This window comes from Scyliorhinus torazame, chromosome 26 (genome assembly GCF_047496885.1).
Source record: "Scyliorhinus torazame isolate Kashiwa2021f chromosome 26, sScyTor2.1, whole genome shotgun sequence".
Lineage (NCBI taxonomy): Eukaryota > Metazoa > Chordata > Chondrichthyes > Carcharhiniformes > Scyliorhinidae > Scyliorhinus > Scyliorhinus torazame.
Window position 1 is genome coordinate 24,231,793 of NC_092732.1, and position 21,285 is coordinate 24,253,077.

The 21,285-nt window shown below is 54.1% G+C and overlaps 1 protein-coding gene across 1 annotated transcript in view; it reads right to left on the minus strand.

Moving 5' to 3' along the window:
- The window catches only part of LOC140402849 (NAD(P)H-hydrate epimerase-like), a 923,606-nt gene that overhangs the window by 9,481 nt on the left and 892,840 nt on the right, over positions 1-21,285 (minus strand). The window contains exons 3-6 of the mRNA XM_072490473.1: positions 17,992-18,100; positions 9,653-9,763; positions 8,073-8,186; positions 927-1,073 (exon numbers count right to left, since the gene is read on the minus strand). Coding sequence (XP_072346574.1) covers positions 927-1,073; positions 8,073-8,186; positions 9,653-9,763; positions 17,992-18,100 — 481 coding nt within the window. The remainder of the gene's footprint in view (positions 1-926; positions 1,074-8,072; positions 8,187-9,652; positions 9,764-17,991; positions 18,101-21,285) is intronic.

Consider the following 21,285-nt stretch of genomic DNA (forward strand, 5'->3'; position numbering starts at 1 on the left):
GGCCAATCCACCTAACCTGCACATCTTTGGACACTAAGGGACAATTTAACACGGCCAATCCACCTAACCTGCACATCTTGGACACTAAGGGACAATTTAACACGGCCAATCCACCTAACCTGCACATCTTTGGACACTAAGGGACAATTTAAACACGGCCAATCCACCTACCTGCACATCTTTGGACACTAAGGGACAATTTAACACGGCCAATCCACCTAACCTGCACATCTTTGGACACTAAGAGACAATTTAGCACGGCCAATCCACCTAACCTGCACATCTTTGGACACTAAGGGACAATTTAACACGGCCAATCCACCTAACCTGCACATCTTTGGACACTAAGGGACAATTTAACACGGCCAATCCACCTAACCTGCACATCTTTGGACACTAAGAGACAATTTAGCACGGCCAATCCACCTAACCTGCACATCTTGGACACTAAGGGACAATTTAACACGGCCAATCCACCTAACCTGCACATCTTTGGACACTAAGAGACATTTAGCACGGCCAATCCACCTAACCTGCACATCTTTGGACACTAAGGGACAATTTATCATGGCCAATCCACCTAACCTGCACATCTTTGACTGTTGGAGGAAACCGGAGCGCCCGGAGGAAACCCACGCAGACAGCCCCACACCCCTTCTCCTAGAACACTGGGACTGGCTGGGTACCTCCTAATGATGTGTGGACTTTTCCACGTCCGCCTCCCGCCACCAGAGGTCTCCCTCATCCCCGCTCCCGTCCTGGCTGAACCTTTCTCCACACCCTCTCCGAGGGACTTGACCGCCGCCCGAAATGCACGGAGTGGTCCAGTCCTCCAGCCCAGAGGCTGAAGCAGGTTTAACACCTCTTCCCGGATTCTGCAATCCCCGCCTGCCTTTGAATAGTCGGTGATCCCGTTGCCCACTCACCGACGGGATGTCCACGCTGGCGATGGGTATGGTCACCCCCTCCAGCGTCCCCAGGATGGCGGCGAAAGGCTCGCGGACCTGCCCTTTGAAGCTGAAGCCAAAGATAGCGTCAACGATCAGGTTGTACACTTTGTCGAGGAAGAGGGGCTGTGGAGGGATGGAGGGAGCGACGTTAGACACCCGACAACTTCCCGGACTGCAGTCTGACAGCAAATCTCCACTGGGCCGATCAAACAAACACTGAACGCCGGCCAGAGAGAGAGAGACGGGAAACAGACGACGGGAAAACTCGGTCAAAGAGATCGGTTTTAATAAGTGTCTCACTCCGCTTGAGAGAGAGACAGAGGGAGAGAAAGAGGAAGTATGTTGGAGAGGGTTAGGGAGGGAAAACTAGAGCTCAGCCCCCCCCCCCCCCCCCCCCCCCCCCCACCAGCAGGCAGCTGAAGGCACGGCCGGCAATGGTGGAGCGATGGGAATGGGGGGGATGGTCAAGAGGCCGGGATTGGAGGAGAGCAGAGACCCCGGAGGTTTGTAAGAGGTTACAGAGGTAGGGCGGGGATGGAGGGGGCTACAGAGATGGGGAGGGGGTGTAGGGGCTGGAGGAGGTTACAGAGATAGGGAGGGGGTGTAGGGGCTGGAGGAGGTTACAGAGATAGGGAGGGGGTGTAGGGGCAGGAGGAGGTTACAGAGATAGGGAGGGGGTGTAGGGGCTGGAGGAGGTTACAGAGATAGGGAGGGGGTGTAGGGGCAGGAGGAGGTTACAGAGATAGGGAGGGGGGTGTCGGGCTGGAGGAGGTTACAGAGATAGGGAGGGGGGTTGTAGGGGCAGGAGGAGGTTACAGAGATAGGGAGGGGGTGTAGGGGCAGGAGGAGGTTACAGTGATAGGGAGGGGGTGTAGGGGCAGGAGGAGGTTACAGAGATAGGGAGGGGGTGTAGGGGCTGGAGGAGGTTACAGAGATCGGGAGTGGGTGTAGGGGCTGGAGGAGGTTACAGAGATGGGGAGGGGGTGTAGGGGCTGGAGGAGGTTACAGAGATAGGGAGGGGGTGTAGGGGCTGGAGGAGGTTACAGAGATAGGGAGGGGGTGTAGGGGCTGGAGGAGGTTACAGAGATAGGGAGGGGGGGGTAGGGGCTGGAGGAGGTTACAGAGATAGGGAGGGGGTGTAGGGGCTGGGGGAGGTTACAGAGATAGGGAGGGGGGTGTAGGGGCTGGAGGAGGTTACAGTGATAGGGAGGGGGTGTAGGGGCAGGAGGAGGTTACAGAGATAGGGAGGGGGTGTAGGGGCTGGAGGAGGTTACAGAGATCGGGAGGGGGGTGTAGGGGCTGGAGGAGGTTACAGAGATAGGGACGGGGTGTAGGGGCAGGAGGAGGTTACAGAGATAGGGAGGGGGGTGTCGGGCTGGAGGAGGTTACAGAGATAGGGAGGGGGTGTAGGGGCTGGAGGAGGTTACAGAGATCGGGAGGGGGGTGTAGGGGCTGGATGAGGTTACAGAGATAGGGAGGGGGTGTAGGGGCAGGAGGAGGTTACAGAGATAGGGAGGGGGTGTAGGGCAGGAGGAGGTTACAGAGATAGGGAGGGGGGTGTCGGGCTGGAGGAGGTTACAGAGATAGGGAGGGGGTGTAGGGGCTGGAGGAGGTTACAGAGATCGGGAGGGGGGTGTAGGGGCTGGATGAGGTTACAGAGATAGGGAGGGGGTGTAGGGGCAGGAGGAGGTTACAGAGATAGGAGGGGGTGTAGGGGCAGGAGGAGGTTACAGAGATAGGGAGGGGGTGTAGGGGCAGGAGGAGGTTACAGTGATAGGGAGGGGGTGTAGGGGCAGGAGGAGGTTACAGAGATAGGGAGGGGGTGTAGGGGCTGGAGGAGGTTACAGAGATCGGAGGGGGGTGTAGGGGCTGGAGGAGGTTACAGAGATAGGGAGGGGGTGTAGGGGCAGGAGGAGGTTACAGAGATAGGGAGGGGGTGTAGGGGCTGGAGGAGGTTACAGAGATCGGGAGTGGGTGTAGGGGCTGGAGGAGGTTACAGAGATGGGGAGGGGGTGTAGGGGCTGGAGGAGGTTACAGAGATAGGGAGGGGGTGTAGGGGCTGGAGGAGGTTACAGAGATAGGGAGGGGGTGTAGGGGCTGGAGGAGGTTACAGAGATAGGGAGGGGGTGTAGGGGCTGGAGGAGGTTACAGAGATAGGGAGGGGGTGTAGGGGCTGGAGGAGGTTACAGAGATAGGGAGGGGGTGTAGGGGCTGGAGGAGGTTACAGTGATAGGGAGGGGGTGTAGGGGCAGGAGGAGGTTACAGAGATAGGGAGGGGGTGTAGGGGCTGGAGGAGGTTACAGAGATCGGGAGGGGGGTGTAGGGGCTGGAGGAGGTTACAGAGATAGGGAGGGGGTGTAGGGGCAGGAGGAGGTTACAGAGATAGGGAGGGGGTGTAGGGGCTGGAGGAGGTTACAGAGATCGGGAGTGGGTGTAGGGGCTGGAGGAGGTTACAGAGATGGGAGGGGGTGTAGGGGCTGGAGGAGGTTACAGAGATAGGGAGGGGGTGTAGGGGCTGGAGGAGGTTACAGAGATAGGGAGGGGGTGTAGGGGCTGGAGGAGGTTACAGAGATAGGGAGGGGGTGTAGGGGCTGGAGGAGGTTACAGAGATAGGGAGGGGGTGTAGGGGCTGGAGGAGGTTACAGAGATAGGGAGGGGGTGTAGGGGCTGGAGGAGGTTACAGAGATAGGAAGGGGGTGTAGGGGCTGGAGGAGGTTACAGAGATAGGAAGGGGGTGTAGGGGCTGGAGGAGGTTACAGAGACAGGGAGGAGGTGTAGGGATGGAGGAGATTAAAGAGATAGGGAGGGGGTATAGGGACTGGAGGGGGTTACAGAGATAGGGAAGGGATGGAGGGGTTTAGAGATGGAGAGGGGGTGTAGGGCTTGAGGAGGTTACAGAGATAGGGAGGGAGTGTAGGGGATGGAGGGGATTACGGTGATAGGCAGGGGGTGTAGGGGATGGAGGGGGTTACAGAGATAGGGAGGGGATGGAGGGGCTGGAGGAGGTTAGAGATAGGGAGGGAGTGTAGGGGCTGGAGGAGGTTAGAGATAGGGAGGGGGTGTAGGGGCTTGAGGGGGTTACAGAGATGGGAGGGAGTGTAGGGGATGGAGGGGATTACGGTGATAGGCAGGGGGTGTAGGGGATGGAGGGGGTTACAGAGATAGGGAGGGGATGGAGGGGCTGGAGGAGGTTAGAGATAGGAGGGAGTGTAGGGGCTGGAGGAGGTTAGAGATAGGGAGGGGGATGGAGGGGGTTACAGAGATAGGGAGGATGTAGGGGCTGGAGGAGATTAGAGATAGGGAGAGGGTGTAGGGGCTGGAGGAGGTTACAGAGACAGGGAGGGGGTGTAGGGCTGGAGGAGGTTACAGAGATAGGGAGGGGGTGTAGGGGCTGGAGGAGGTTACAGAGATCGGAGGGGGGTGTAGGGGCAGGAGGAGGTTACAGAGATAGGGAGGGGGTGTAGGGGCTGGAGGAGGTTACAGAGATCGGGAGTGGGTGTAGGGCTGGAGGAGGTTACAGAGATGGGGAGGGGGTGTAGGGGCTGGAGGAGGTTACAGAGATAGGGAGGGGGTGTAGGGGCTGGAGGAGGTTACAGAGATAGGAGGGGGTGTAGGGGCTGGAGGAGGTTACAGAGATAGGGAGGGGGTGTAGGGGCTGGAGGAGGTTACAGAGATAGGGAGGGGGTGTAGGGGCTGGAGGAGGTTACAGAGATAGGGAGGGGTGTAGGGGCTGGAGGAGGTTACAGTGATAGGGAGGGGGTGTAGGGGCAGGAGGAGGTTACAGAGATAGGGAGGGGGTGTAGGGGCTGGAGGAGGTTACAGAGATCGGGAGGGGGGTGTAGGGGCTGGAGGAGGTTACAGAGATAGGGAGGGGGTGTAGGGGCAGGAGGAGGTTACAGAGATAGGGAGGGGGTGTAGGGGCTGGAGGAGGTTACAGAGATCGGGAGTGGGTGTAGGGGCTGGAGGAGGTTACAGAGATGGGGAGGGGGTGTAGGGGCTGGAGGAGGTTACAGAGATAGGGAGGGGGTGTAGGGGCTGGAGGAGGTTACAGAGATAGGGAGGGGGTGTAGGGGCTGGAGGAGGTTACAGAGATAGGGAGGGGGTGTAGGGGCTGGAGGAGGTTACAGAGATAGGGAGGGGGTGTAGGGGCTGGAGGAGGTTACAGAGATAGGGAGGGGGGTGTAGGGGCTGGAGGAGGTTACAGAGATAGGAAGGGGGTGTAGGGGCTGGAGGAGGTTACAGAGACAGGGAGGAGGTGTAGGGGATGGAGGAGATTAAAGAGATAGGGAGGGGGTATAGGGACTGGAGGGGGTTACAGAGATAAGGAAGGGATGGAGGGGTTTAGAGATGGAGAGGGGGTGTAGGGGCTTGAGGAGGTTACAGAGATAGGGAGGGAGTGTAGGGGATGGAGGGGATTACGGTGATAGGCAGGGGGTGTAGGGGATGGAGGGGGTTACAGAGATAGGGAGGGGATGGAGGGGCTGGAGGAGGTTAGAGATAGGGAGGGAGTGTAGGGGCTGGAGGAGGTTAGAGATAGGGAGGGGGTGTAGGGGCTTGAGGGGGTTACAGAGATGGGAGGGAGTGTAGGGGATGGAGGGGATTACGGTGATAGGCAGGGGGTGTAGGGGATGGAGGGGGTTACAGAGATAGGGAGGGGATGGAGGGGCTGGAGGAGGTTAGAGATAGGGAGGGAGTGTAGGGGCTGGAGGAGGTTAGAGATAGGGAGGGGGATGGAGGGGGTTACAGAGATAGGGAGGGATGTAGGGGCTGGAGGAGATTAGAGATAGGGAGAGGGTGTAGGGGCTGGAGGAGGTTACAGAGACAGGGAGGGGGTGTAGGGGCTGGAGGAGGTTAGAAATAGGGAGGGGGTGTAGGGGCTGGAGGAGGTTACAGAGATAGGGAGGGGGTGTAGGGTCTGGAGGAGGTTACAGAGATAGGGAGGGGTTGTAGGGGCTGGAGGAGGTTACAGAGATAGGGAGGGGGTGTAGGGGCTGGAGGAGGTTACAGAAATAGGGAGGGGGTGTAGGGGCTGGAGGAGGTTACAGAAATAGGGAGGGGTGTAGGGGCTGGAGGAGGTTACAGAGATAGGGAGTGGGTGTAGGGGATGGAGGAGGTTACAGAGATAGGGAGGGGGGTGTAGGGGCTGGAGGAGGTTACAGAGATAGGGAGGGGGTGTAGGGGCTGGAGGAGGTTACAGAAATAGGGAGGGGGTGTAGGGGCTGGAGGAGGTTACAGAGATAGGGAGGGGGGTGTAGGGGCTGGAGGAGGTTACAGAGATAGGGAGGGGGGTGTCGGGGCTGGAGGAGGTTACAGAGATAGGGAGGGCGTGTAGGGGCTGGAGGTGGTTACAGAGATAGGGAGGGGGGTGTCGGGGCTGGAGGAGGTTACAGAGATAGGGAGGGGGGTGTCGGGGCTGGAGGAGGTTACAGAGATAGGGAGGGGGTGTAGGGGCTGGAGGAGGTTACAGAGATAGGGAGGGGTGTAGGGGCTGGAGGAGGTTACAGAGATAGGGAGGGGGTGTAGGGGCTGGAGGAGGTTACAGAGATAGGGAGGGGGTGTAGGGGCTGGATGAGGTTACAGAGATAGGGAAGGGGTGTAGGGGCTGGAGGAGGTTACAGAGATAGGGAGGGGGTGTAGGAGGACATCTCCATCAGTTGACCCTGGCCTTTCGGTGGAAGTGAATTGGTAAACTTTCCTCTCCAGTTCTGGGGACGAGCACACGTTTCGATGCTCAGTCATAATCGAACTGAGCGACAGAACGCAGTCCAGTGCTGAATGGTCACTTTCTCTGACCCCTGTTCGAAAGGGTGAAAATCTCAGCCGGAGCAAGTGAATTAACTGTGTGTATTGTTTGGGAAAATAAAGATTGCCGAATTTCTTTAGCTTCTGTAGGAAGTAGCGACGTTGTTGGGCTTTCTTGACTGTTGCGTCAACGTGGGTGGACCAGGACAGACTGTTGGTGATGGTGACCCCCAGGAACTTAAAGCTCTCGACCATCTCCACTTTGGAGCCATTGCTGGTGTTCTGGGCCAGGGTTTAGAGAACCCCAAAGTGTATCATGGAGTTCACCTGACCCACAACTTTGACTAGATTGTGGTGCGGGGAGCACACGGCCCACTCTCCAGGTGTGGGACAGCAGAAATGGACAAGTATTTTTTAAAGCAAAACAATGTTTATTCTATGAACTCAAGTTAACTTTTTTAAAACAAAGTGAACATCTTAGCAACCATTAATTCAAATACAACCCCCAAAGAATACAACACTAAGTAACCCTTTAAGCTTTCCTTTCAACATCCATCAGACTTAAAACACCTTTTACCAGAAACACATCAGGTTAAAGTCACGACTGTTATTAGTTTTAAATCAGCACGATCGATTTACACTCTTTAGATTACAGAGGGAGATTCTAATACACCTTCTGGCTGTGACTGCAGCTATCCAGCTCTGAAAGCGAAACTAAAACTCACCCTGCAGCAAACAGCCTAAAGCGAAAGTAAAAAGCTGACAGACAGCCCAGCTCCACCTCCTCTCTGACATCACTGCAGTAATAAACACCCATTTCTTAAAGGTACTCTCACTGCAGATATTTATATACACACCCATTTATAAACACCCATTTCTTAAAGGTACACTCACATGACACTGGGGATTGAACAGCTCTCAAGTCTGCCAGGAGAAGCTGGGCAGCACAAGGGAGTTGTAAAGAGGCAAGCTTCCCAAGAAGCAAGATACAATGCAGATAACCAGGGAATTGGGACAGACAGAACGTTTGAGAAACCCGAAGTTGAGGGAACAGGTATTGTTCAGAAGAATTCAAGGAAGAGTGAACAATGTGTTCCGAGTTAGAGACAATTGCAGTTTACCAGGTTTAAAGTGGAACTTCCAGAGGTAACTGAAACGTTAGAGGTCAGTTCAATGCAGTGTCTGGGGATGAAGAGTAAAAGCAATCGTCAACCGTTTGCTCGGCAATCTCCAGGGGCTACTCCCTGCAGGATTCCCAGCCTCTGACCTGTTTTCACAGCCACGGAATTTGAGGCGTAGAGGGTGGAGGTGGATCGGCCTGCGGTGCGGTATGGGAGCGTAAGGAATGACCGTCACACCTGCACGCCCAGTGTTCCTTACCTCTGAAGGGAACTCGGCGAGGAAGGGGATGCCCATCTTGTGGCACTGGGTGGTTAGAGCCTCGAAGAGGGGCTTGCTTGGGCGCTTCGGGTAGAAGATGCTAGGTTCGTAGCCCTGCGGAAAGAGAGAGGAGAACATCAGCGGAGAGGGCGGAAACGAGGTACAAAAACCCAGACAGGGCGTTGCAGTGCTTTCCGCAGAAGGAAATGCCCGCTTGCTCACCAGGCAGGCTGGCGGCATGGCCTGCCTACTCAGCGGGGGTGAGGGGGAGAGGACGGCGGACCATGTTACAGCTCCACTCAGTCACTGCTGCCGAGTTGGGGCGTCTCTCACACAGCTGAACGCGTCACCCCGAAGCCAGCAGGAACGGACGGACCCGGTCACGGCAAGACGGCAGAAGCAGGAGGAGCAACTTTTCACATCGGAGAAGGGGGCCATTCAGCCTTGTTCTACCATTCAATTAGATTGTGGGTGATCAACTCCACCAGGTTCATCCCCCTCTCCCCCCCGCCCCTCCCCACCAGAGGAGATAGTTTCTCCTTGTCCACCCTATCGAACAATTTCATCATCTTAAACCCCACCCTCAATTGGATCACGCCCTTAACCTCCAACACTCGAAGGAACACAAGTCTCGTATGTGCGACCTTCCTCGGAATTTAACCCTTTCAGCCCCACGGTCGTTCTGGTGAATTTGCGCTGCCCTTTCATCCCATCCGAGGGCCAATATATCCTTCCTGATGCGCAGGATTCAAGAAACCAGTTACTCCTAATGGAACCTAACCAGGGGATTACATATCCAACCTGGCAGTGTTTGATGGGGACAGTGTAGAGGGAGCTTTACTCTGTATCTAACCCCGTGCTGTACCTGTCCTGGGAGTGTTTGATGGGGACAGTGAAGAGGGAGCTTTACTCCGTATCTAACCCCGTGCTGTAACTGTCCTGGGAGTGTTTGTTGGGGACAGTGTAGAGGGAGCTTTACTCTGTATCAAACCCCGTGCTGTACCTGTCCTGGGAGTGTTTGATGGGGACAGTGTAGAGGGAGCTTTACTCTGTATCTAACCCAGTGCTGTAACTGTCCTGGGAGTGTTTGTTGGGGACAGTGTAGAGGGAGCTTTACTCTGTATCTAACCCCGTGCTGTACCTGTCCTGGGAGTGTTTGATGGGGACAGTGTAGAGGGAGCTTTACTCCGTATCTAACCCCGTGCTGTACCTGTCCTGGGAGTGTTTGATGGGGACAGTGAAGAGGGAGCTTTACTCCGTATCTAACCCCGTGCTGTACCTGTCCTGGGAGTGTTTGATGGGGACAGTGTAGACGGAGCTTTACTCTGTATCTAACCCCGCGCTGTACCTGTCCTGGGAGTGTTTGATGGGGACAGTGTCGAGGGAGCTTTACTCTGTATCTAACCCCGAGCTGTACCTGTCCTGGGAGTGTTTGATGGGGACAGTGTAGAGGGAGCTTTACTCTGTATCTAACCCCGTGCTGTACCTGTCCTGGGAGTGTTTGATGGGGACAGTGTAGAGGAAGCTTTATTCTGTATCTAACCCAGTGTTGTACCTCTCCTGCTAGTGTTTGAACTTACAAAGAGTTTGAGGTGCCTCGCACACACGAGTCCATCTCCGCCATTATTTCCTGGTCCGCACAATATCAACACGGTGGGAGATTGTTTCCGAAGCGACGATAGAGGATACACCTGGAAGACGGACGGAGAAGTGAATAATGGTGACTGTTACAGCTGATTTACGATCGACAAACAAAGTGTGTGTCCGGCTGCTGGAACACTGCAGCCAGTGGTTATCGCTGGTTATGCAAGAAACAAGACTCACCGACGAGGGAAGCTGACCCGGAAAGGGGCACTGTTGTTTCCCGGGCTGGTGAAGCAGTCCAGCCCCCTCGGTGCCATAAAAGGTCTGCCGTACACCCAGCGCATACTGCGTGCTCACCTCTCCAGGGATCCCTGGGCACGGACGCAACTGCGGAAGTGGGGTAGACAACACACTCAACCAGCCACGGCCTGGGTCTATTCGTGGCCAGGCAAGGCCAGAGCCAGGGGCAGGTTAACAAGGAGGGTCCTCCGTGCTGCGGGCACCCCCCACCCCCTCCCCGACCAGGTGACCAAAAGGCTCAGCTTCACACAATCAAAATACGCAGCAGTCTCTCTTTATATGTGCTCAAGACCCTGAGTCAATCATAGAATCCCTACAGTGCAAAAGGAGACCATTCGGCCCTCCTAGTCGACACTAACCCTCTGACAGTGCACCCTGCCTAGGCCCATTCCCCCGCCCTATCCCCACAACCCCACCTAAACTTTTGGGGCAACTTAGAATGGCTAATCCACCTAGCAATCAATACCCTCCAACTGTTTATGCTGAACCTTAATATGTTACAAAGAACAATCCAGCACAGGAACAGGCCCTTCGGCCCTCCAAGCCTGCACCGGCCATGATACCAACCTTGGCCCAAACCCTCAGCACTTCCTTGTGCCGTATCCCTCTATACCCGTCCTGTCCGTGTGTTTGTCAAGATGTCTTTTGAACGCTGTTAATGTATCTGTTTCCACAACCTCCCCTGGCGTTCCAGGCACTCAAAGAACAAAGAAATGTACAGCACAGGAACAGGCCCTTCGACCCTCCAAGCCCGTGCCGACCATGCTGCCCGACTAAACTAAAATCTTCTACACTTCCTGGGTCCGTATCCCTCTATTCCCATCCTATTCATGTATTTGTCAAGATGCCCCTTAAACATCACTATCGTCCCTGCTTCCACCACCTCCTCCGGTAGCGAGTTCCATGCACCCACTACCCTCTGTGTAAAAAAAACCTGCCTCGTACATCTACTCTAAACCTTGCCCCTCTCACCTTAAACCTATGCCCCCTAGTAATTGACCCCTCTACCCTGGGGAAAAGCCTCTGACTATCCACTCTGTCTATGCCCCTCATAATTTTGTAGACCTCTATCAGGTCGCCCCTCAACCTCCGTCGTTCCAGTGAGAACAAACAGAGTTTATTCAACCGCCCCTCATAGCTAATGCCCTCCATACCAGGCAACATCCTGAAGAAATTGAGTTCTTTCTGTCCGGTCTGGTCGCAATCAAAAGCGGAGGTCGGATTTAGAAATTTCTTTAGTTTATTTCAAATAGCTGGCAGGCTTACACTCCCTCTGATGAAGCAGGAGACCCGGGTCGTCTTGAAACTCCCAGAGCGAGTGAGACAAAGGGAGGCACACTTGTGGTCTCATATCCATTCATGCAGTATCAAGTTCCACATACACGAGGACAAGATTCCGATAGGCCCTTTCCTTGACCTGGTCAAAAAATCGAACTGCCACTGATTCCGATAGGCTCATTACACATTCCTTTCCTTCCTGTGGGCCTCTGCCTCCCAGCAGCCTTTGTGCAAAGAGCCAGTCCTGATAGCCACCCCTCCCCCTCTCGCCATGCTTTGCCCATCTCTCTGTTTATTCCTTGCAACCCGAATTGTCCACAGTGCACTATTCTAACTGGTCATCCCAGTCTAATGCTCTTTTCTTTAGTTCAATTCCTCAATCCCCGGAGAAGAACGAGCCCAGCATATCCCAAACGCTCCCCAACCCCCCCCAGCGCCCCATGTGCGACCCGCGGGTGCCGCCATTTTGGGTCCCGGGCACCACGAGGGGAGGGTGGGCGCCGCCATCTTGTGACCCCCGGCCGCGTGCGATTCATGGACGCCACCATCTTGGTTGACAACAAAGGACCCCAGCATCGACGGCTCCACGGGGTCCGAAGAAGACGCCGCGACACTACTACCACGACTGGCTTCGGTGACTCTGGACCAATCGCTGCCCCGGACGCTCCAGACGACGACAACAACGGTGCTCATCAACGGATACGAGATGCCATGCCTGATCGACTCCGGGAGCACTGAAAGTTTTATTCACCCAAACACGGTAAGACGCTGTTTTCTGACCATCCATCCAAGCACGCAAAAGATTTCCCTAGCTGCAGGATCCCACTCCATAGAGATCAAAGGGTTCTGCATCGCGAACCTAACGGTGCAAGGGAGGGAGTTTAAGAACTACAGGCTCTACGTCCTGCCCCAACTCTGCGCGCCCACATTACTGGGATTAGACTTCCAGTGTAACCTGCAGAGCCTAACATTTCAATTCGGCGGCCCAATACCCCCACTCACTATCTGCGGCCTCGCAACTCTCAAGGTTGAACCGCCGTCCTTGTTTGCAAACCTCACCCCGGATTGCAAACCCGTCGCCACTAGGAGCAGACGGTACAGCGCCCAGGACCGGATATTTATTCGGTCTGAAGTCCAGCGGTTGCTGAAGGAAGGCATAACCCAGGCCAGCAATAGTCCCTGGAGAGCCCAGGTGGTAGTAGTAAAGACCGGGGAGAAGCAAAGGATGGTCGTAGACTATAGTCAGACCATCAACAGGTACACACAGCTAGATGCGTACCCTCTCCCCCGCATATCCGACATGGTAAATCGGATTGCCCAGTATAAGGTTTTCTCCACCGTGGACCTCAAGTCCGCCTACCACCAGCTCCCCATCCGCCCAGGTGACCGCAAGTACACAGCCTTCGAGGCAGACGGGCGTCTATACCACTTCCTAAGGGTCCCATTTGGTGTCACAAACGGGGTCTCGGTCTTCCAACGGGAGATGGACCGAATGGTTGACCAGCACAAGTTGCGGGCCACATTCCCGTACCTCGACAATGTAACCATCTGCGGCCACGATCAGCAGGACCACGACGCCAACCTCCAAAAATTCCTCCAGACCGCTAACGCCCTGAACCTCTCATACAACGAGGAAAAGTGCGTTTTTAGCACAAACCGGTTGGCCATCCTGGGATATGTAGTGCGCAATGGGATAATAGACCCCGACCCCGAACGCATGCGCCCCCTTATGGAATTTCCCCTCCCCCCACTGCTCCAAAGCCCTGAAACGTTGCCTGGGTTTCTTTTCATATTACGCCCAGTGGGTCCCCCAGTACGCAGACAAGGCCCGCCCGCTAATACAGTCCACTACCTTCCCCCTGTCGACAGAGGCTCGCCAGGCCTTCAGCCACATCAAAGCGGATATCGCAAAGGCCACGATGCGTGCCATCGACGAGTCCCTCCCCTTCCAGGTCGAGAGCGACGCATCCGACGTAGCTCTGGCGGCCACCCTTAACCAAGCGGGCAGACCCGTGGCCTTTTTCTCCCGGACCCTCCACGCCTCAGAAATCCGCCACTCCTCAGTGGAAAAGGAAGCCCAAGCCATAGTGGAAGCTGTGCGACATTGGAGGCATTACCTGGCCAGCAGGAGATTCACTCTCCTCACCGACCAACGGTCGGTATCCTTCATGTTCGATAATGCACAGCGGGGCAAAATTAAAAATGACAAGATCTTAAGGTGGAGGATCGAGCTCTCCACCTTCAACTATGAGATCTTGTACCGTCCCGGAAAGCTGAACGAGCCGTCCGATGCCCTATCCCGCGGCACATGTGCCAACGCACAAATAGACCGCCTCCAAGCCCTCCACGAGGACTTCTGCCACCCGGGGGTCACTCGATTCTACCATTTCCTAAAGTCCCGCAACCTCCCCTACTCTGTGGAGGAGGTCCGTACAGTCACCAGGAACTGCCACATCTGCGCAGAGTGCAAACCGCACTTTTTCAGGCCGGATAGAGCGCACCTGATCAAGGCTTCCCGCCCCTTTGAACGCCTCAGTTTGGATTTCAAAGGGCCCCTCCCCTCCACTGACCGCAACGCATACTTCCTGAACGTGGTGGATGAGTACTCTCGTTTCCCCTTCGCCATCCCCTGCCCCGACATGACAGCGGCCACAGTCATTAAAGCCCTTGGCACCATATTCACACTGTTCGGTTGCCCCGCGTATATCCATAGCGACAGGGGGTCCTCCTTCATGAGTGACGAGCTGCGCCAGTTCCTGCTCAGCAAGGGCATAGCCTCGAGCAGGACGACCAGCTACAACCCCCGGGGGAACGGGCAAGTAGAGAGGGAGAACGGCACGGTCTGGAAGACCGTCCTCCTGGCCCTACGGTCCAGGGATCTCCCAGTTTCCCGGTGAAAGGAGGTCCTCCCGGATGCTCTCCACTCCATCCGGTCGCTGCAGTGTACCACCACTAACCAAACGCCTCATGAGCGCCTCCTTGTCTTCCCCAGGAAGTCGTCCTCCGGAACGTCGCTGCCGACCTGGCTGGCGGCCCCAGGACCCATCTTGCTCCGGAAACATGTGCGGGCGCACAAATCGGACCCGTCGGTCGAGAGGGTTCACCTCCACGCGAACCCGCAGTATGCCTACGTGGCATACCCCGACGGCCGACAGGACACGGTGTCCCTGCGGGACCTGGCGCCTGCCGGCAACACACCCCCCCCCCCCCCCCCCCCCCGACACCGATCATCCCCTCCCTGCCACCGGCGCACCCCGCGACCGCCCCCTTCCCGGGGGGATCGGTCCTCCTCCCGTGCCCGCCCAGGAGTAAAACAGGAACAAACACCGAAACACTCCCGGAGATGACAAGCACCTGCACCACCACCGGGGCTGAGGCGATCGACGAGGAAGACCAGACCGCCCGCTCGACTCGTGGCATCCGCGTGACACCAAGAATGTTGTTGTATTGTAACAAAAAAATGTTTTTCTTGCTAATATTGTAAATAGTTTCACAAACTTGTACATAGCCCAGTGTAGGGCTAAAACTGTAGTAACATGTCCGAAATTTTCCTTCCAGGGCCAGCCTTGTAAACCCCTACCACCATGCAAACCACCACCCCGCCGGGTTCCTTTTTAACAAGGGGTGAATGTGGTGGTATGTATTAGGGGTCATGTGGGACTATGAAGCCGTGATGCTATTGGCTGACAGATCCCGGGTCCTGGTTGGCTGCTGACCCCTGGCTCCGCCCTGAAGGCGAAGTACAAGAACCCGAGCTTCTCCCCGCCGCTTCATTCTGTTGCTGAACTGCTGGGGACAAGTCTCGCTTAATAAAGCCTGAATCGACTTCATCACTTCTCGTCTCTCTCGTAAGTCATTGTGCGCTAAACCTACCTGCATTAGACCTTTCAAAATGCATTACCTCACATTTGTCCGGATTAAACTTCATCTGTCATCTCTCCGCCCAAGTCTGCCAACGATCACAATCCTGCTGTATCCTCCGACAGTCCTCATCGCTATCCGCAATTCCACCAACCTTTGTGTCGTCCGCAAACTTACTAATCAGACCAGTTTTCATTTTCCTCCAAATCATTGATATATACTACAAACAGCAAAGGTCCCAGAACTGATCCCTGCGGAACACCACTGGTCACAGCCCTCCAATCAGAAAAGCATCCTTCCATTGCTACTCTCTGCCTTCTATGGCCTAGCCAGTTCTGTATCCATCTTGCCAGCTCACCCCTGATCCCGTGTGACTTCACCTTTTGTACTAGTCTACCACGAGGGACCTTGTCAAAGGCCTTACTGAAGTCCATATAGATAACATCCACTGCCCTACCTGCATCAATCATCTTTGTGACCTCCTCGAAAAACTCTATCAAGTTAGTGAGACACGACCTCCCCTTCACAAAACCGTGCTGCCTCTCACTAATACGTCCACTTGCTTCCAAATGGGAGTAGATCCTGTCTCGAAGAATTCTCTCCAGTAATTTCCCTACCACTGAAGTAAGGCTCACCGGCCTGTAGTTCCCTGGATTATCCTTGCTACCCTTCTTAAACAAAGGAACAACATTGGCTATTCTCCAGTCCTCCGGGACATCCCCTGAAGACAGTGAGGATCCAAAGATTTCTGTCAAGGCCTCAGCAATTTCCTCTTTTGCCTCCTTCAGTATTCTGGGGTAGATCCCATCAGGCCCTGGGGACTTATCTACTTTAGTATTTTTCAAGACGCCCAACACCTCGTCTTTTTGGATCTCAATGTGACCCAGGCTATCTACACACCCTTCTCCAGACTCAACATCCACCAATTCCTTCTCTTTGGCAAAGTATTTAGTACCTCGCCCATTTCCTCTGGCCACACATAGATTCCCTCCCCTGTCCTTTAGTGGGCCAACCCTTTCCCTGGCTACCCTCTTGCTTTTTAATGTACGTGTAAAAGGCCTTGGGATTTTCCTTAACCCTATTTGCCAATGACTTTTCGTGGCCCCTTTTAGCCCTCCTGACTCCTTGCTTAAATTCCTTCCTTCTTTCCTTATATTCCACAAAGGCTTCGTCTGTTCCCAGCCTTCTAGCCCTGACAAATGCCTCCTTTTTCTTTTTGACGGGGCCTACAATATCTCTCATTACCTAAGGTTCCCGAAATTTGCCATATTTATCCTTCTTCCTCACAGGAACATGCCGGTCCTGAATTCCTTTCATCTGACATTTGAAAGCCTCCCACATGTCAGATATTGATTTACCCTCAAACATCCACCCCCAATCTAGGTTCTTCAGTTCCCACCTAATATTGTTATTGTTATCACTGTTCCCAAAATGCTCCCCTACTGAAACTTCTACCACCTGGCCGGGCTCATTCCCCAATACCAGGTCTAGTACTGCCCCTTCCCTAGTTGGACTGTCTACATAATGTTTTAAGAATCCCTCCTGGATGCTCCTTACAAACGCTGTCCCGTCCAAGCCCCTAGCACTAAGTGAGTCCCAGTCAATATTGGGGAAGTTGAAGTCTCCCATCACCACAACCCTGTTGTTTTTACTCTTTTCCAAAATCTGTCTACCTAGCTGCTCCTTTATCTCCCGCTGGCTGGTGGGAGGCCTGTAGTAAACCCCCAACATTGTGACTGCACCCTTCTTATTCCTGATCTCTACCCATGTAGCCTCACTGCCCTCTGAGGTGTCCTTCCGCAGTACAGCTGTGATATTCTCCCGAACCAGTAGCGCAACTCCGCCTCCCCTTTTACATCCCCCTCTATCCCACCTGAAACATCTAAATCCTTGAATGTTTAGCGGCCAATCCTGCCCTTCCCTCAACCAGGTCTCTCTAATGGCAACAACATCATAGTTCCAAGTACTAATCCAAGCTCTAAGTACATCTGCCTTACCCATAATACTTCTTGCATTAAAACATATGCACTTCAGGCCACCAGTCCCGCTGTTTTCAGCAACATCTCCCGGTCTGCTCTTCCTCAGAGCCATACTGGCCCTATTCCATCGTTCTCCCTCAATTTTTTCACCTTTTGACCTATTGCTCCGGTCACCACCCTCTATGTAAAAAATCTGTCTCTCACATCTCCTCTAAATTTTGCCCCACGGACCTTAAACCTGTGCCCCCTGGTGACTGACCCCTCCACCCTGGGAAAGAGTGCCTGCCCATCCACTCTATCCACGCCCCTCACAATCTTGTCGACCTCTATCAGGTCACCCCTCAACCTCCGTCTTTTTTTTTAAATTTAGAGTACCCAATTCATATTTTCCAATTAAGGGGGCAATTTAGCGTGGCCAATCCACCTACCCTGCACATCTTTGGGTTGTGGGGGCGAAACCCACGCAAACACAGGGAGAATGTGCAAACTCCACACGGACAGTGACCCAGAGCCGGGATCGAACCTGGGACCTCGGCGCCGTGAGGCAGCAGTGCTAATCGCTGCCCCACCGTGCTGCCCATTAACCTCCATCTTTCTAATGAAAACAGTCTGTGTCTATTCAGCCTCGTTACCAAGCAGTCTGGAAACAGCTCTTAAAATGAAGATAGAGAGACACTTCTTTCAACCTGCGCAGTACAAACCCAGTCCAAACTCAAAGCGAAAGTAACTCTCAGAGCCACAGCCCAGCTCCGCCCACACAATGACATCGCTGAAGCCATGTGATAAGACAAAAAAAATCTCTTAAAGGGACATTCCCACGACAGTGGTGGTCACCACAACATCAACCGCTTGACTGAGTCTTCCCTGTTGCCGCCCTTACCCACGCCAACTGCCTGACGAGTCAGGCACCTACGTACCTTGGCAATGGCCGACGCACAGCTTAAGCCCGCTAGCTCCATCAGTTGGTCCACACTGAATTTGTACTCAGTGAACAGCTCCTGGTCAATGGCCTGGGCCTCCTCCTGCCTGTTGGGCACGTGTGTGAGAGAGAGAGGGAGAGGGAGAGACAAAGAGAGAGTCACGTCGCTGATAAGAGAGGACATAAGCTCTCCATCTGTCCACATTCACCAGGAGCCAAGCAACAGCAGTGATGCGGAGAAGTCAATAACTGCTGTTCAAATACCTATACAGTATAAACATCAACAACCTCAGAGCGGACTCCAGGGGCATGATGGGATGCTTGACATTCTGGATCTGACCACCATCTGCGCCAATAATGAGGGGAATTCAATCCCAGGTGGAGTGGGGGAGGGAGTCAAGCCAAAGGCGAGATAGCATCACCTCTTTATGAATTGCCTCACTGAGTATTTAAGAAGCTCGCTGGATAGGGCACTGGAGGGGTTCTGGAGAGGAGTGGCGGGAGCAATATCTCAGGTGGTGAAAGTCCGGGTCAAGCCAAGCTGGGGACTAGCTATATTTGGAGTAGTGGATGAACCGGGAGTGCAGGAGGCGAAAGAGGCCGGCATTCTGGCCTTTGCGTCCCTAGTAGCCCGGCGAAGGATCTTGCTAATGTGGAAGGAGGCGAAGCCCCCCAGCCTGGAGGCCTGGATAAACGATATGGCTGGGTTCATAAAGCTGGAGAGGATTAAGTTCGCCTTGAGAGGGTCTGCGCAGGGGTTCTACAGGCGGTGGCAACCGTTCCTAGACTATCTCGTGGAGCGTTAGAGGAAGGTCGGTCAGCAGCAGCAGAAACCTTTGGAGGGGGGAGGGGGTGGAGGGGACGTCCTGGGGGGGGAGGGGGGGCGGGGGGGGGGGGGACTGCCTGGGAGGGGGGGGTGGTGGGGGAAGGGGGGACTGCCTGGGAGGGTGGATGAGCAAGAGATAACATGAAGGGTTGGGGAAACTGGCACGTACGGGTGAGGGCCAGTGTACAAAGCTGTGTAAATATACCATTTTGCCATGTATATATCTTGCTCTGCGCGATTTCTCGTTTTTTTTTGTTACAGGGGGGGGGTTATTGTTTGTAAGGGAGAAAAATTGTGTTAAAAAACTTTAATAAATATTTTTTTTTTAAAAATGAAGCTCGCTGGATGAAGGAAGCATTGGAATAACCAACCACGAGCGGCTGGTAACAAGATCCTGTAGCAATCAGTTGCAGTTTAACAGTAGAGTCATGGGAAGCCCCTTCTGCCCATCGCCAGCCATTAAGCATCCCTCTATTCTAACCCCATTTTCTAGGACTTGGTCCATATGCTGTAGAATTTAGCAATTGTTACCGAGTCCTCGCAGTAATACTTGGGAGGAAGAACTATATATGGAGTGTAAAAACAAAAAACAAAAAGAGTTAACACAAGACCCTGCTCCCAGGCCCACATGCCTGCCCTTGGCCTGCTGCAATGTTCCAGTGAAGCTCAACGCAAACTGGAGGAACAACATCTCATCTTCCGGTTCGGCACGCTGCAGCCTTCCGGTCTCAACATCGAATTCAACAACTTCAGATGATCAGCTCTACCCCACCTCGACCCATTTGTTTTCATCCCATTTCATTTTAACTGTCTTTTACCATTTCTTTCTTTCTTAATATATATTTAATTCCCCCCCCCCCATCTTATCCATCTTTCCTTCACCTTTCTCCTCTTTGCTTCCCCCTTCCCCTCCCCCCCACATCTACAGTTCACCCTCTGATGTTCGTTTCCCTGCTGTTTGGCCTCTCACATCTTTTGTTCTCTCTGGGGACTGCCATTAGCACTCTGTTCCCTTGGTTTCTGTGGACATTAGCACTCTGTTCCCTTGGTTTCTGTGGACATTAGCACTCTGTTCCCTTGGTTTCTGTGGACATTAGCACCCGGTTTCCCTGGTTTCTGTGGCGATGACTCACCTTTCATTCTCACTCCACAGTATAAATATTTCCCACTTTCTTTGTCTGTTAGCTTTGACAAAGAGTCATCGGACTCGAAACGTTAGCTCTTTTCTCTCCCTACAGATGCTGCCAGGCCTGCTGAGATTTTCCAGCATTTTCTCTTTCGTACACAGGGAGTGAAATGAAATGAAATGAAAATCGCTAATTGTCACGAGTAGGCTTCAATGAAGTTACTGTGAAAAGTCCCTAGTCGCCACATTCCTGCGCCTGTTCGGGCAGGCTGGTACGGGAATTGAACCGTGCTGCTGCGCTGCTTTAAAAGCCAGCGATTTAGCCCAGTGTGCTAAAACAGCGTTGCAGGTTGTAAAATTTTGAGGCGTTTCCCTCGGCCGATGAAGGAGCTGGATTGAAACCTTGTGGGCCTTGGCAGCTTCCGCAGGGGGAGCTAAGCGAGTTGGTGTTTCGTGTCCCTTACTGACCCTTTATGCGGAGGGATGTTGCTGAGCCGGGTGGTTCGCAGTGGGGGCTGCACCGAATAACGATGGGGCGTTAATCACCGGCGGGTTACGGAGCAGGGACCGAGCTCGGGAAAAGAGGGACGAGGAAGGCTCGCCGGCGGCAATGACGAGGTAACGGAGGAGTACACAAGTCGAGGCTCGGGGGAACGGCTTCTCGAACGGGTTACAGTCGCCCCCGCGAGACTTAAATGTCCCTCGATAGGTGCGACCGTGGGTGGGAGTCGGTCCAGCTCTATCTCCTGCTGTAAAATCAGCTTGGACCTGCACACGTGGGGCAAAGACAATTAATGGCTAAGGAGTCAGACGGCTGAATAGAAGAGGACGTGTCAAGGCCGAGAATCGGACGGAATGTTCGATTCCTGAAAAGTAAATGAATGCTGTGTTATCGCAGTGGGCAGTAACTAAATCGGAATGAGTTCATGAAGAAACGCAATGTGCAAATTGGATGCGGGAAAAAAATAAGGTGTCCGAGAGCGGGAGATGGATTGGAGCTATATCGGCTCGTAATTAAATTGGGATGAAACATTATGGGTGCGGTCCAGCATCCGCCGCAGTTTTAGCGGGAGTCTTGGAAGTGTAGATTAGATCAGTCAATTGGCAATTTTGCGGACATACGAACAAGGAGGCCATTCAGCCCCTCGAGCCTGCTACCCCATTGAGCAAGATCATGTGGCAATCTCTAACTCTGCATCCCACCGACCCCACGATAACCCCCCCCTCGTTAGTCAAGAATCTCTCCGGCTCCGCCATCCACAGATTCTGCTTCCACCGCCCTTTGAGGAAGAAAGTTCCAGAAACCGAGAGAAAATATTTCTCCTCACCGCCATTTTAAA